This window comes from Salvelinus namaycush, chromosome 15, assembly GCF_016432855.1.
Source record: "Salvelinus namaycush isolate Seneca chromosome 15, SaNama_1.0, whole genome shotgun sequence".
Taxonomy (NCBI): domain Eukaryota; kingdom Metazoa; phylum Chordata; class Actinopteri; order Salmoniformes; family Salmonidae; genus Salvelinus; species Salvelinus namaycush.
In genome coordinates this window covers 20,205,928-20,221,308 of record NC_052321.1, presented here as the reverse complement: position 1 = coordinate 20,221,308, position 15,381 = coordinate 20,205,928, and the positions used below count along the sequence as shown (strand labels likewise).

The following is a 15,381-nucleotide window of genomic DNA, read 5'->3' as shown; positions in this document are numbered from 1 at the left end:
TCTTCAAGTTCAAAGAGAGGGGACTTTTTGGTGCATTTATTATATATTTTTATTTTTTATTTCACCTTTATTTAACTAGGCAAGTCAGTTAAGAATAAATTCTTATTTACAAGGATGGCGTACACCGGCCAAATCCAGACGACGCTGGGCCAATTGTGCGCAGCCCTATGGGACTCCCAATCACGGCCGGTTGTGATACAGCCTAGATCTACTGCCTACATTTCTATAGTGTCTTTCAAACTGTCCATCTTTGGTGGGGGGCATCACTCCGGCCACTGATTGATGACCACAGGTCTTGCAGGAAGTAAACCAGCCACCGTGAAGGAGTGTTTTATGAACCCCAAGTGGTATCCGGGAAAACAAGAGCGACTCCACCAGGGAGTATTGGGAGGCCATCTTAATGTTCGGATATGCCGAGTCACTGGGTGCTTCGCATTGAAGAAGGAAGGAACTAACCCTTATAAAAAAGAGCTCAGAGAGAACAGAGACACCTCCCACTGGGCACAGACGTCAATTCAACGTCTATTCCATGTTGGTTCAACGTAATTTCATTGAAATGACGAGGAAACAACATTGATTCAACCAGTGTGTGCCCAGTGGGCTGAGTTTTTCCAGATACTCAGTCAAAGGCCTATAGATGGGGAATGATCATACCTCTGCTATATTAATGGGTAAGTAGTTGATTTTTCATTTTTGGATTTGAGAGTTTGAGTTTGTGAGATTCCTAGATTTTTTAACAAGTAAACTACACTTAGTGTACAAAACATTAGGGGCACCTGCTCTTTCAATGACATAAACTGACCAGGTGAATTCAGGTGAAAGCTATGATCCCTTATTGATGTCACTTGTTAAATCCACTTCAATTAGTGTAGATGAAGGGGAGGAGACAGGTTAAAGAATGATTTTTAAGCCATGAGACAATTGAGACATGGATTGTGGATGTGTGCCATTCAGAGGGTGAATGGGCGAGACAAAAGATTGAAGCGCCTTAGAACAGAGTATGGTAGTAGGTGCCAGGCGCACCAGCTTGAGTGTGTCAGGAACCTCAAAACTGCAGAGTTTTTCACGCTCAAACAGTTTCCAGTGTGTATCAAGAATGGTCCACCACCCAAAGGACATCCAGATAACTTTACACAACTGTTGGAAGCATTGGAGTCAACATGGCCCAGCATCCCTGTGGAATGCTTTTGACACCTTGTAGAGTCCATGCCCCGATGAATAGAGGCTGTTCTGAGGGCAAAAGGGGGGGTTCAACCCAATATTAGGACGGTGTTACTAATGTTTTGTACACTCAGTGTATGTTTTCATACAATAGAGAAAAGAGGTTTCAGAAGCCTGTGGACATTATTAGAACTAAGATAAACCATGGTCTGATTTTAATCTTAAGGGCAAGATGGAATCCCTCTCAATGAAATCAAAGGAATAATGGTAACACTCACTTTGAATTTGCTGCAACCCTGTTACAGTAAAAGGTAAAAACCTAAACAGAAGTCTTACATTGAAGCAGCAGAAGTTGGTAGATGTGCTCTCTGGCATTGAAAAGCAGCTGACTGTCACTTACAATGTCCACATAACGTTAAGATCATTTTCAAGAGAGAAATATAGTTTTTATGGAACTTGTTCAACACTTTGAAGAATACACAAATGAAATATCAATATTAGATGTACTTGATTAGGTCAATGTTTTGTCTCTCTCTGTCTTTCTCTTTCTTACACACACACGCACACGCACACGCACACGAACACGAATAGACAAACATGGAAATGCTCATGGAAATGCATTTTTACCTCAGCAACACACTCAGTCATTGATTGGTTGATTACTGTAACTGAGAACTGTGTCAACTGAAGCAGGAAACCGCTGGTCATGTGGATTAATGGTGATCCTTGTCTATCTCTGGACTGTAGTCTGCTTCACACACGACGGCCCTGTAAAAATATTTCCTATCTGAAGTTATTTGCTTCAACTAAGCTCTGACAACCATATTTGACCCATTTATAAATGAAATTATACTCATTTAATTAAAATAGTCTGATTTTCAAGACTGGTTTTCCTCGCTTTTTCACTTGGTGGCAACTTAGTTTGTTTTTGAATGTTTAAAACACAAGAAAAAAACTCAACTTGCATTATTTGTAAAGAAATTAAGTTAAATTAAATTGCTGCAACGATTATATATTCACTGGCATAGCTTGCAAAGGCAACTGCATTTCTTATGGAACCGCTACTGGCCCCATGTTGCTTGAATTTGATAGCAGGAATAACTTTTATAAAATACAATTATGTCTTTGATATATTACATCTAACTAAGTAAGTTCTTTACTCATGTTTTTATGAATATTACAGAGTGCTACACCAATATTGTTTTTTACAAACCAAATGGAGTAATAGCCTAACTGACAGATTAGGATAACCAAATCATCAAAGTGTCCATCACTTCCAAACCTAGAAATATACAGGTAATTACCTAAATAAAGGAAACACCAACATAATGTGTCAAAAGGATGTTGGGCCACCACGTGCCAGAACAGCTTCAATGAACCTTGGCATAGATTCTAAGTGTCTAGATCTCTATCGGAGGGATGCGACACCAATCTTCCACAAAAAATTCCATAATTTGGTGTTTTGTTGATGGTGGTGGAAAACTTTGTCTCAGGCGCTGCTACGGAATCTCCCATAAGTGAGATTCAACTGGGTTGAGATCTGGTGACTGAGACGGCCATGGCATAGGATTTACATCATTTTCATGCTCATCAAACCATTCAGTGACCCTGTGGATGGGGGCTCTGTCATCATATAGGGGCATAGCCAAGGTAGCCAAAAGAATGGGCAAAATAACAGCCTGCCCAACATTTTAATACTTGACCCTAAGCATGATGACATGTTGATTGCATAATTAACTGAAGAACCACATCTATGTGAAAGCACCTCCTTTCAATATACTTTGTATCCTTCATTATTCAAGTGTTCCCATTTTTGTTTGCCGTTACCGCTATGTGGCTAACATCAATCAATTGATCAACTACAGGGCTCAAAGTAATGTGTATGCATATTGTTTTGCCACATTTACCATATACAGTGTCTTCAGAAAGTATTCGCACCCCTTGACATTTTCCACATTTGTTGTGTTACAAAGCGGGATTAAAATGTATTTAATTGTTATTTTTTGTCAACGATCTACACAAAATACTCTGTAATGTCAAAGTGGAAGAAAAAAACGTGTTTTTTAAGTAAGTATTCAACCCCCTGAGTCATACATGTTTGAATCACCTTTGGCAGCGGTTACAGCTGTAAGTCTTTCTGGGTAAGTCTTTAAAAGAGCTTTGCACAACTGATTATAGAATATTTGCCCATTATTCTTCAAAAAATGTGTAAAGCTCTGTCAAGTTGGTTGTTGATCATTAACAGACAGCCATTTTCAAGTCTTGCCATAGATTTTCAAGCCGATTTATGTTGAAATTGTCACTATACCACTCCGGAACATTCAATGTCATCTTAGTATGCAACTCCAGTGTAAATTTGGCCTTGTGTTTTATGTTATTGTCCTGCTGAAAGGTGAATTTGTCTCCCAGTGTCTGTTGGAAAGAAAACTGAACCAGGTTTTCCTCTAGGATTTTGCTTGTGTTTAGCTCTATTCCATTTATTTTCATCCTAAAAAAACTTCCTAGTCCTTGCCAACGACAAGCATACCCATAACATGATGCAGCCACCACCATTCTTGAAAATTTGAAGAGTGATATTCAGTGATGTGTTGTGTTGGATTTTCCCCAAACTTAATGCTTTGTTTTCAGGACAAATATTAATCTCTTTGCCACATTTTTTGCATGATTATTTTAGTGCCTTATTGCAAACAGGATGCATGTTTTGGAATATTTGCATTATGCACAGGCTTCCTTCTTTTCCCTCTGTAATTTATGTTAATATTGTGGCTTAACTACAATGTTGTTGATCCATCCTCAGTTCTCCTATCACAACCATTAAACTCTGTAACTGTTTTAAAATCCCCATTGGCCTCATGGTGAAATCCCTGAGCGGTTTCCTTCCTCTCCGGAAACAGAGTTAGGAAGAATGCCTGTTACTTCCCCATGCTCAAAGGGATATTCAATGTCTGCTTTTTTTACCCATCTACCAATGGTGCCCTTTTTTGCGAACCATAGAAAAACCTCCCTGGTCTTTGTGGTTGACTCTGTGCTTGAAATTCACTGCTCAACTTATGGACCTTACAGATAATTGTATGTGTGGGGTACAGAAATCATGTTAAACACTATTATTGCACACAGAGTGTCCATACAACTTATTATAACTTGTTAAGCAAATTTTTACTCCTGAACCTATTTAGACTTGCCATAAAAAAGGGTTAAATACTTATTGGCTCAAGACATTTCAGCTTTTCATTTTTAATAAATGTATAAACATTCTAAAAACATTATTCCACTTTGACATTTTGGGGTATTGTGTGTAGATCAGTGAAACACAATCTAAATTGTATTAATTTTAAATGTAGGCTGTAACACAACACAATTTGGAAAAAGTCAAGGGGTGTGAATATTTTCTGAAGCACGGGAGGCTGCTTAGGAGAGAACAGCTCATAATAATGGCTGGAATGGTGCAAATTGGATGGCATCAAACAACTGGAAACCATGTATTTGTTACCATTCCACTCATTCTGCTCCAGTCATTAACACGAGCTTGTTCTCCCCAATTAAGGTGCCACCAACCTCCTGTGGTCTGAAGGCACTGTTTACGTTTTTCCAATAATATAGTCTATCCCATTTTGATTCTCGGTCAATGTACAGTATGCATTGTCTACTTAAATCACAACCCTTTAAATTCTAGATAAACTTTAGCATTTATCTCTAAATATAACTAATCATTGCTCGATTTCGAGGTGGATGAAAAATACAGGCTGTGAATTGGAATGCACAGTTTATGGAATGTAGCCTATGGCACGTACAGTGTTAGTCGGCTGGAGTGAGACACATGCACTGACTTTTGGATGGGGTCTTGGGCCTGAAATTATCAATAATTTTGTGGACGTTATCAATATGTTGATTGTTAGTTTGAGAGAATGCAAATCCTTCAGAGACAGCCGTTCTATTTGTTGCAAATCCTTCAGATACAGCCGTTCAAGTTGTGTGGATATGCTATGTAAAATAGGTCTATGTCTAATGTCCAGATGACTCAAATGAATCAGTCTGTGAAGGAACTGATGAACCAAATGTCTACATGTTCGCACATTTCAGGCTATAATGACATCGCATTTTTGATTGTTTCAAAATCCACAACATTCAAAACCAACAACACCACGCATATTCGGGGATTTTCAGCAGAGTATATCTTATGGAAATTGAATACTGAACACACCATGCAACAAACATAACAATAAACAAGTATTGCCCAAATCAAAAGCTATAGAATGTCACTGATATTCCACAAATATTTGCAAAGTATGTTCCAAATTGATGTAGGTAATGTAACTTACTGCATTCGGCGCCTTCAGTGATGGTATGCAGTGTATCAATTGTCACACCAAGCTGTAAGTGTGTGTGTGTGTGTGTGTGTGTGTGTGTGTGTGTGTGTGTGTGTGTGTGTGTGTGTGTGTGTGTGTGTGTGTGTGTGTGTGTGTGTGTGTGTGTGTGTGTGTGTGTGTTATCCCAAACGCAGCCTCTATTGCAAAATAACATGCTCATGCACTTGATTGGTTATTTAATTTGCCTTATGGCAAGTATCCAGAAGGAGCTAAGATATCATCACTGGAGGCACCGAAAGCAGTAAGCTCCATTAACGCAGAAGCATGGTAGCGCCCATGAGGGCAAAGAGTTTAGCACCTACACGTTGTCCCAGCATGATACGCAGTGATTTCCCTCATACATACCGATAACTTCACATATCAATTTTGGCCATCTTGCTGATATCGAAATCTAATTTCTTCCTCTAACAGCTTCCTAATGATCTGCGACACCCAGTGCATTCTATATCTGCGCTTAAATCGCTAAGCAAACACACTTGACTTAGAAAGATGGTATGCAATACTTGTTTAGCATTTTTATAATGACAGGAACAGTTGTATTTTACAATGCCTTTATTTAGAATATTTACAATGGATTTATAAAAATATATAATTAAAGCTTTTGCAATAATCTATTTTACATGTACACTGTATCACTTTGTTCACATCGTTGAGTTGGTCTGTAGAAACCAGATTTGTAACCAATTAAGAAAACAATTTACTGCGTGTACAGGATACAGTTCCATTGTCAACTATAGCAAACTTGTTTAATGAAACATCAATGACAGACATTATTGCATTTAAATCCTGCAGTCTTTTACAGAAATATACATGAAGTAGTTCAATGAAAAGACGACACAACCACTAACTCTGCTGCATGAGGACAGGAGACTCCAATACAGTTCAACATCCTCATACGTTTACATTCATATGGCCACAGACCGACTGGAGTCTATCTGTATTTGGCTACATTTGTATGCACATGTGTTAGGCTATAAGGGCCCATTCAATAGTTAACACTTTGGCAAACAAATCATAAATAGTGCTTGCACTTACTGTTTGTATTCTTGAAATGCCCTCAAATAGATAAGGGTCTGCAGCTCCTTACATAGTCCTACTGTGAGTTTTGAGTCCTCGGTTTGCGGCACGAGCTCCCTGGCATTACGAGGATGAGTTAGGGAGATTGAGTCCGTGTACACTGCTCAACGCCTCTTGCTGCAGTTGCTTGCTTAGGGGACTGGGTGGCTTTCTGTCTCCTGCAGAACACAAACAGGAGACGTTTGTATAGCACACAAGCCATTACTCTTTATTTCAGCAAAACTAAAAATGCCAATATTTATTAAAAACCTAAATTATTTTATTTTAGGCCTATACAGACCTGAATGACCTGAAAGTTAGACTACTACATGCAACATTTAAATACAAACTAGGTTACTAATAATCACAATAGTCAATGTTACATTATAAGGCCATTAATTTGATACCATATTTGAATTATTCCACATTATTTTACGCAATGTTCTTTTTTTAAACTTCCCATGACATTTAAATTGTACACTATGAATGAATTTACTGACAACATGGATCACATGCTGCAATATAACGTCCACATTTGTGTTCTTGGGTTCACACCTCGATTCATCATCGAATTTATTCATGCATTATTTTTGTTAAGACCATATCATCCGTAAATGTTGGCTAATAACTATTTTGTTAGAACACTAAATGTTTTTAATTGTATCATATATTTCATTTGAAATTAAAATATACAGTAGCTATCAAAAGGATAAGAACACGTTTTAATCGAAGCATAAGTAGAATACATGTATAAGGGCCGAGATCACTTAGTTCAAGCACCTATTTAGTCCTATCTCAGCCTAAAATAATTATAATTTAGCTGTCATAGAGTTATAAACACTATAGGTCCGCACCATTAGGCCTACATCAATATTTTAACCTGCTACAATTTCGAGACCCTTTGCTAATATAGGTTTAGATTGCTTTTGCACTAATGCCCTATATATTTGAGTCCCTCATTATAACATATAAATATAATTATTGTGGGACTTGACAGTGACATAATTTAATATTTAATGTCCACAATTAGACAACCTGTGTTAGATTAATGGTTGCCCAATAATAAGTGTGTGTGTGTGTGTGTGTGTGTGTGTGTGTGTGTGTGTGTGTGTGTGTGTGTGTGTGTGTGTGTGTGTGTGTGTGTGTGTGTGTGTGTGTGTGTGTGTGTGTGTGTGTGTGTGTGTGTGAATAGGCTTTAAAAATAAAATAAAAATTATAAAAATGCACATTGTGTTATTTTACGTCTTGTTATTGAACTTAAAATAACGATGTTTTTTGCCATAGATGAAGGAAACTTGGAGGGAAACGAGTCAGCTGGCAGTGAATTATGCTAAATTATGCTAAAATTGAGATATCGCAGTTGTGATCAGAATGGAACACTATCAAACAGGATCTGGCCTACCTTCTCGCGATGGATGTTTGAACGGCATTGACGAGTGGATATCTCCCGCGTGCATCGTCATGCCGCTGCTTGGGTGGGACAAACTCGAGTTCTGGGACTGCCAAGGGTGTCCAGGGGTCACATAGCTACCTGGCCCGCTATAAACGCCGTACTGGTTTGAAGGTGAGTAGGCACAAGCAGGGACATAACTGGATAATGTCGATGAAGGCTGCAAGAAAATACGCACAAACACAAAGAAAGTATGTCAGATTTACGTTTCCCAGAACGAAACATTTGCACATCTATGATATAAGTGTGTATACAGTATATATCAATTTACCCTATGTCATATTAATCTTCCTTGAATAGTGCTGGAGCAAACGTTTAACATTTTGACGAACATTTAAACAACTTGCGAATACCAAGCCTATATTAAACAGATGAATGCCTTTCAATACACACTATATTATTACATTTAACATTTAAGTCATTTAGCAGACGCTCTTATCCAGAGCGACTTACAAATACATACATTCATACTTTTTTTTGTACTGGCCCCCCGTGGGAATCGAACCCACAACCCTGGCGTTGCAAGCGCCATGCTCTACCAACTGAGCTACACGGGACTATGATGTTACACTTCGAGCCCAGTCTCTCTGCAGATAAAGGACACAGCTATAGTCTTATGCATTTATATGAGTTCTTGTTTTTACCTGTGCATATTTGATGTCTGCATCAATGGCTGATTTGTCAATTCCGTTGACTGCATGAGCCGAGGGAAACGTCGATCTGTTGATACTACTCCAGTCTTCCATTTTCGGTGGATATCCCTCTGCTCCAGCAATAGCTGATTAGGAAACAGCAAATTGCACTTTACATGTCAGATCATTAGGGGGAAACTGTCAAAATGCCTCTGATCTATTGATATTCATAACTAACTATCAAATGATCCAATATGAAGAAAGCAGCCGTAGCAACTGTAAAATATTAAATGAGACCTAAATTATATGTTATACTTAATATTAATATTGCACGTTATATCGGCTCTATTTCTTAAAATGCTATCAAAACAATACCTTTTGAGGAGAGGAATAGTGTGCGTAATTGTGCGTATCCAATCAAGGCCTATTGTTTTCGTTTCTGAATCAAGAACTTTATAAGCTGTTCGTCAGGAATCTATTGGAGGAAATGTGGACAAGGCTATCACACGTTTATAGCAATTAAAAATGTTCAATGCCACATCAAATGATCGATTATTATATCGCATCATTGTACAAGCAATCATAATAATTATGCTCTTTCGAATATGGCTACATGCTATAGGCCTACTTGCTACCTTAATTTGTTTCCTTGATGGCAGCGCTGCAGCCATGGCCGACAATCCATCTGGGGCCTAGAGGCAACATATCACTATCACCTTAGGTCCTACGGGGAACGAGGAGGCTTTAACCGGTAGCCTAAGCAAGGTGCTTGCCTAGGCGCCAGTGAGTGGGCCTGCAGAGTAAGTCGTTTTCCTTGTGAGGCACAAAACCAAGGCCTACAAAGATTTATAGGGCAAATTTCCTCCCTGATGATCACACGTCAAAACATGATTTATAAATCATGCATCATGGATAAATTAGTCATAAGCTGAACAGCACGTCCAATAGCTCAAGCCAGTCACCCCACATGCACTTTGACAATTATTGGGAAATGGGTTAGAACTGTGTGTATGTATGGTGCCATATAAATCAACACGCAATCATTTGTCTAGAAAATAGATTCAATATTACGCACCTTGATGATCCATGAAGGCCCTGATACCCAGAATGTTGGTGACAGTGTGCGCCGACGGCCAGGCCCTTGACATGTTTACATGCCCGGTCGTCACGGGTACTCCGGGACCGCTGCCCATTTTGCCATTGGGTGACATAGCATTGGGGTATGAATAAGGGTATATGTGGTTGTAAGAGAGGCCGGCCTGTGTGGGGGCTTGCTTGCTGCTCTCATACTGGTTTGGCTGGGAAAGATTTCCAATCTTGTTCCGTAAAATCCGGCTAATGGAGCTGACTGAGGGCACGTTGTATTTGTCACAAACTCCGTCTGCTAGTAGCCTGTCCCGGATCTCCCAGGCAAATATCCCCGGGTCACCTTGTTTGTAATCCCTTATGTTCTTCACTACATTCGGTGTGGTAACCCGTGGTTTGCTCCCCCCGATGGCACCGGGTAAAATTGAACCTGTTTCACTGTACCGAGCTAATATCTTGCTCACACAGCCGTGAGAGACGCGAAGTTGCCTACTAATATCACAGGGTCTGATTCCAAGCTGGGCCAACTCCACTATCCGTAGTCGTATGGCGTTGGGCAGAGGTCGTCCATTGACGAATACACCACCCAACTGATTCACCTCGCCATAGGTTTGCTCTAACGGGAATAAAGATACATGAACATATTCAGTCATGAAAGCAGAAATAACTTTTTTCATGAACTCCATACTCGCACAGTAAATTTAACCATGCAAAATGGCGAGCTAATGTAAGTTTTTGTTATTACTATTCACATCAGGAGGCGACATTTAACTTACCTTTGGATCTTAGTGCCACTTTTGCCACTTTTGAAGTTTTATGTCAATTCATTTCAATATTCGTTACATACATTTTTAATAAATCAACCATTGAATATGAACTTGATTATGAATATGCTGCATTAGCATATCGCGGAAAAAAACGACATGTCTGTCGTGTAAACTATCCTTCCATTCGTTCTGTAAAGGGATATGTCCACTTTATCTACAACCCGAAATCAACTGTATAGTTATTTCTGGCGTTATGCAGGCGTGTTAAGCATGGTTATGCTTCCATAAGCTTTCTTTCACTGAAGCATGCCGATGTTAACGCAAGCTTACCCATTTGCCTGTGGTTCGAGATGCTTTGAAATAGTTGCCCCTCAATGGCTGAATGCGTTGGTTCTCCCTTCTGCACGAAGGAAGCAAAAAGTTGAAGAAAAAATGTGGACTTCTTAAAAGACTCCTTCCAAATGTTCTTCTCCCTCTTCTATCACAGTGCTTTGAGAGAAAATGCTTTGTACAATGACACTGAAGTGATCTTCATCTGAAAAAGGCAACATTTAGTTATCCCGGAGGCTGAAGTTTGTTGGGATTAATTTGACGCGTCCCTCTACGTCAATTTTACCACGCTGGAGCTCTGGTTTTGTTTCATTGGCCGTCCTGACCGTGGATAGGCTGTTGCACACATGCACCATCCGGTTTGCGCAATTCAACCTCTCTCGGTATTTTACATAGGGATTAAGTGACTGAGGGGAAACATTTTATTGAACACGATGCATTGGTAAATAGAAAACACATTGTAAACCATTGAAGAGATTATTTTGAATGAGGTGAGTTGTGCTTTGGATGGACTTCCAATGGGCACTTCTCCACTAATGTAGATTATGTTTACAATATTTTGTGAGTGACACTTGGCAATAGAGCCTGCAATGTAGCCTATAGATTTTGATCAAAGAATTATTAGAATCTTATCCACCAATTTGTATCATTAAAACATAATATTTCAGACTTGTTTCATTCCATCCATTTTCATATAAATTCCACGAACATTTGCCAACTCCATTTGTATTTCAATCAATGTATTTATATTGCAATGCCTACTATTATTATGCTATTAAAATTAAGTCGGCACAATTGCTAACATATTTTCCAGTTGCGTTTTTTGGTCCATTGCGGAACCAACTGACCGCCCGTGCGTCCCGCCTGGGAGCTCGCTCATGATGTGTTTCGCGCGCCATAAGAGGCCGGAACTAGCAGACCATGGGAATCGCAGAATAGTGTCACATGAAGTTTCGATTACAACCCAGACCAAGGGACTCACTAACCGGTAAGGCCTTTTTTTACACCTCCATCCTTAGCATCAAACATGCTATAGGGCTCATGTAATCGATACCTTTGTGGGTTGCAATGCTCCTAGACTATAGGATATTGACTGAATTCCTGAGGCTAGCATTATCACAGCATGTTCTCCGTGTTTCCTGTGGAAGTTAAGAAGGTATCGTTTATAAGCTCGCAAAATGTCACTAGTAAAAGTTAACAGTCGAACCAACGGTAACAAGGTGCAGTGTCACTATCCCCTCTCTCTTGGCCACTTCACTACAGGTCTTGAAGGGATCAAGACACATGGAAAACATCAGGTTGGGTCCCCACAGCAACCTTGGATGGAGGAGAAGTATGAGGAGAGGGCGATCGTTCATTAAAGTTACAGTGAAGGTACAGTTAGTTAGTGTGGCTCACTGCTCTAAATGTTATCTGCTAAATCAAGCATAAAGCATATGCACAATTGAATATTTCTCAATAATTGAACCATTATTTATTGACTATCTTGGTGAAGTGATAGGCTACGTTATCTGTTTTGTTTAGGTTATTGAAATCGCTTTGATTCTGTAGAATTCTGTTGAAATCACTTTTCTAAATCCCTAGGACTGCCCAACAGAACCTCCATTTTCCCTCATCTGGATAGAATAGGAATTACACCTCCATCTAGATTAAACATATTAACCTACTGTACACGACTGTGCAGATTCCTTGGCTAAAGAGGATCACTGGAACACAAACATGTCGCGATGTATCAGCTATAAATTCATGTTTCAAATATGTTTTTCAAAAATGTTTTTTTTTACAAGAAAGACCATGTGAAATCATTTAAATTGAAATGAGATCGGTATTAGACTCGTTGCGTGTCCATTGGTACTTTGGAAGATGCCCAGTAAAACTATAGAGCTGTTTCGGCCGCTTACTACAGGGCAAATTGCTTAATACAATGTGTCGACTTCTATCAATAACCAAATTACTAAGTATATTTATTCTCATTCAAGTTTTGTGTTGTGTCTTTATGAAAGTATGTCTGAGGAGATAATCGTTTAAACGTCTGCACTTTAACGCTGAACAGAGCACAGCATTTCATGTTGTTAAGTGGCAATATTACATAATGCCAACAAGTTAATTTAACGTTTTTCCACAGCTTTTTAAAATTAATTTCCATATTAGCAAATCATTATTTATTACTATTTGCACCGTTATATATTTTATTTAGTAGGTTTACATTGATACAAGCATGGTTTGACTAATCTTCTTTTATTTCTGGAATATTCATAAACAATGCAAAATGTAGGCCTATAGTTTGATTATAAGCATTACGTGGAAATTGAATGTAATATATTTTATTTTATTATTTCTGTAGCCTATAATTATTTGAACATTTTAATCGAGTTTGAGCTTCTTAACACTTTCAATATTGCATTATGCATGTTTATAGCCTATAAAAGAGACCCTCAAAATTGACTGAAGTCTATGTATGGAGTCTATGGAGTCTTTTTTTTTTTGTGCATAAATACATGTTGGGAGACGAAGGACCTCCTGCTGGTAAAGTGGATAGGTTGTGTTCAAGTGTGGCTCTGCAAAAGTCACGTGACAAAACCAAACAAAAACTAAAAGGTTCCCCAAATGTCAGTCGTGAAACGAGGAACATTTGCATGAATTTAATTTAATTTTTGTAACGGTTGACAGATATGCTTACTTTTTATTCAGTAGTCCTCACATACGGGAGCCTGCTCATTTAAATAAAACGAACAGACTTTAAATAGAGTAAATTTGAGATAACGAATCAGCCTAAAACGTATATTGTCTCTCGTTTGATTTCCAGGAGAAGTTTGATAGATGTGTTTCAGTCTAATGAATGCATTCTTTTAATCAAAAATAACACAATAAAAAAATTAAAAAACGAACCGAATAGATATATTTTTCCATTGATAATTTGATCGAATAGTTAAAAAGTTGGTGTTACTGGTGTTGCTCAAACGAGGACACTCTCCAGATGTGGTGGCGGCTGGAGGTAGGCCAGTGTGCGCACGGGCTTGGGTCCCTACAGGTGTCCACTTCTCGTGCCATGACACCTCTGTGGTTACACACCATTACACAGGAGGCTAGTGTGCCCTTACATCAGTTTGGCACACACTTCACCACCGCATAACTGTATGTCCATTTTTTACTTCAACTGAACATGGTGTGTGAGGGGTGTAGGCAGACTGGTGGTTTCGTCACTGTACGTGTAGGGCTTATGAGTCGTGTTCATGTTAAGGCCTTATGCATTAAACGCCGTGCACACAGCAGGCTTAAACGTATGTATAGATGAAGCGGAGCTCATGTCATTTGTTTAGGTCCACGTTATCCAGAAATTACTTTTGTCACCTCAGTTGCATCTCGTGAACACGCCAGTAATTGTATTTCACACATGTTACTGTATGTCTTTATACTAGGCTATAACACTCATCTTAAAAGCCCAGTGCAGTCAAAACTGAGATTTTTCTGTGTTTAAAATATATTTCCACACTATGAGGTTGGAATAATACTATGAAATTGTGAAAATTATGATAATGCCGTTTTAGTGTAAGAGCTGTTTTAAAAAACTGCCTGCAATTTCAGCCTGTTTTGGTGTGAGGGAGTTTTAGTCTTCCATGTTAACGTCGCCATGCAGCAAATAATTTAATAGACCAATAAGAAAGAGAGTTCCAAACCGCTCTGCCAGTAATAGCTAAACTTCGGTTCTCCTCTTCCTATTCAAACTGCTCCCACAGTCCTAGCAAAATTATTGCTTGATAAATTACTCTTTGCTAAGAAACTTTACATTTTTTATTTTTTTAAACAATTTTAATTGAAAACAATCATAGTAAGGTAGATAATTGCTACCTAGATATGATTTGATCTTGAGATAAAAACGTCTGCATTGGAACTTTAAAGTACAGCTCGATAGGCTTATATTAAAATGTAGGCTTTAGCTCTTTGGCCTACAGTAGTCTAGGCCTATTCTCGCCGACAACCGTCTTCTGCTCAATATATAGCCTATAAGCCTAATGCAGTTTTATTCCCCACTCCCTTGCACGGATTCCTAAAAGAAAAAATACATCGTGATGCTCTGTCAAATCCTGAATAAAAAGATAGGCCTAGCCATGATAGACTTACACTTATTCTGTAGCCTTTTATAAACGCGATTGATTCCTATTGTATTTTTCTTTAGATTTCGATTTTGCAGCACATTATTTTATTTGGGTGGAAATGGGCAGCTTGCCCACTTCAATTTTGTTATGTTGCATTTTCGATTCTATTTCGTTTAGAAATTCATCCAAAAGCTGGCTATTTCAATGATCATCATCTAAAATAATATTTTACGAAATACAACTTTTTCTAGCCTACTGTTTACTGTCAACACATCATTGATCATCTCTTTTTTGATAAAGAGCTGCAACCATATGTTGGTGGACATCAGTTGCAGGCTATTTGTTTCCCGTCGCTTGTTTTAACTTTTATTTGAACACCGTTGAAGTTTGCACGTGGACTGACCCCAGTCATTCAATATTTATCTTGGTTTCAAG

The 15,381-nt window shown here is 38.7% G+C and overlaps 1 protein-coding gene across 1 annotated transcript; it reads right to left on the bottom strand.

Annotated features, from left to right (window-relative positions):
• Positions 1-6,668: 6,668 nt before the first annotated feature.
• Positions 6,669-10,853, bottom strand: LOC120059980 (paired box protein Pax-1-like). Its single transcript, XM_039009059.1, has 5 exons — positions 10,850-10,853; positions 9,742-10,368; positions 8,679-8,812; positions 7,987-8,194; positions 6,669-6,763 (listed from the first exon to the last, which is right to left on the bottom strand). The coding sequence occupies exons 1-5, from the start codon at positions 10,851-10,853 to the stop codon at positions 6,669-6,671; spliced, it is 1,068 nt and encodes a 355-aa protein (XP_038864987.1).
• Between the last annotated feature and the right edge of the window lie 4,528 nt (positions 10,854-15,381).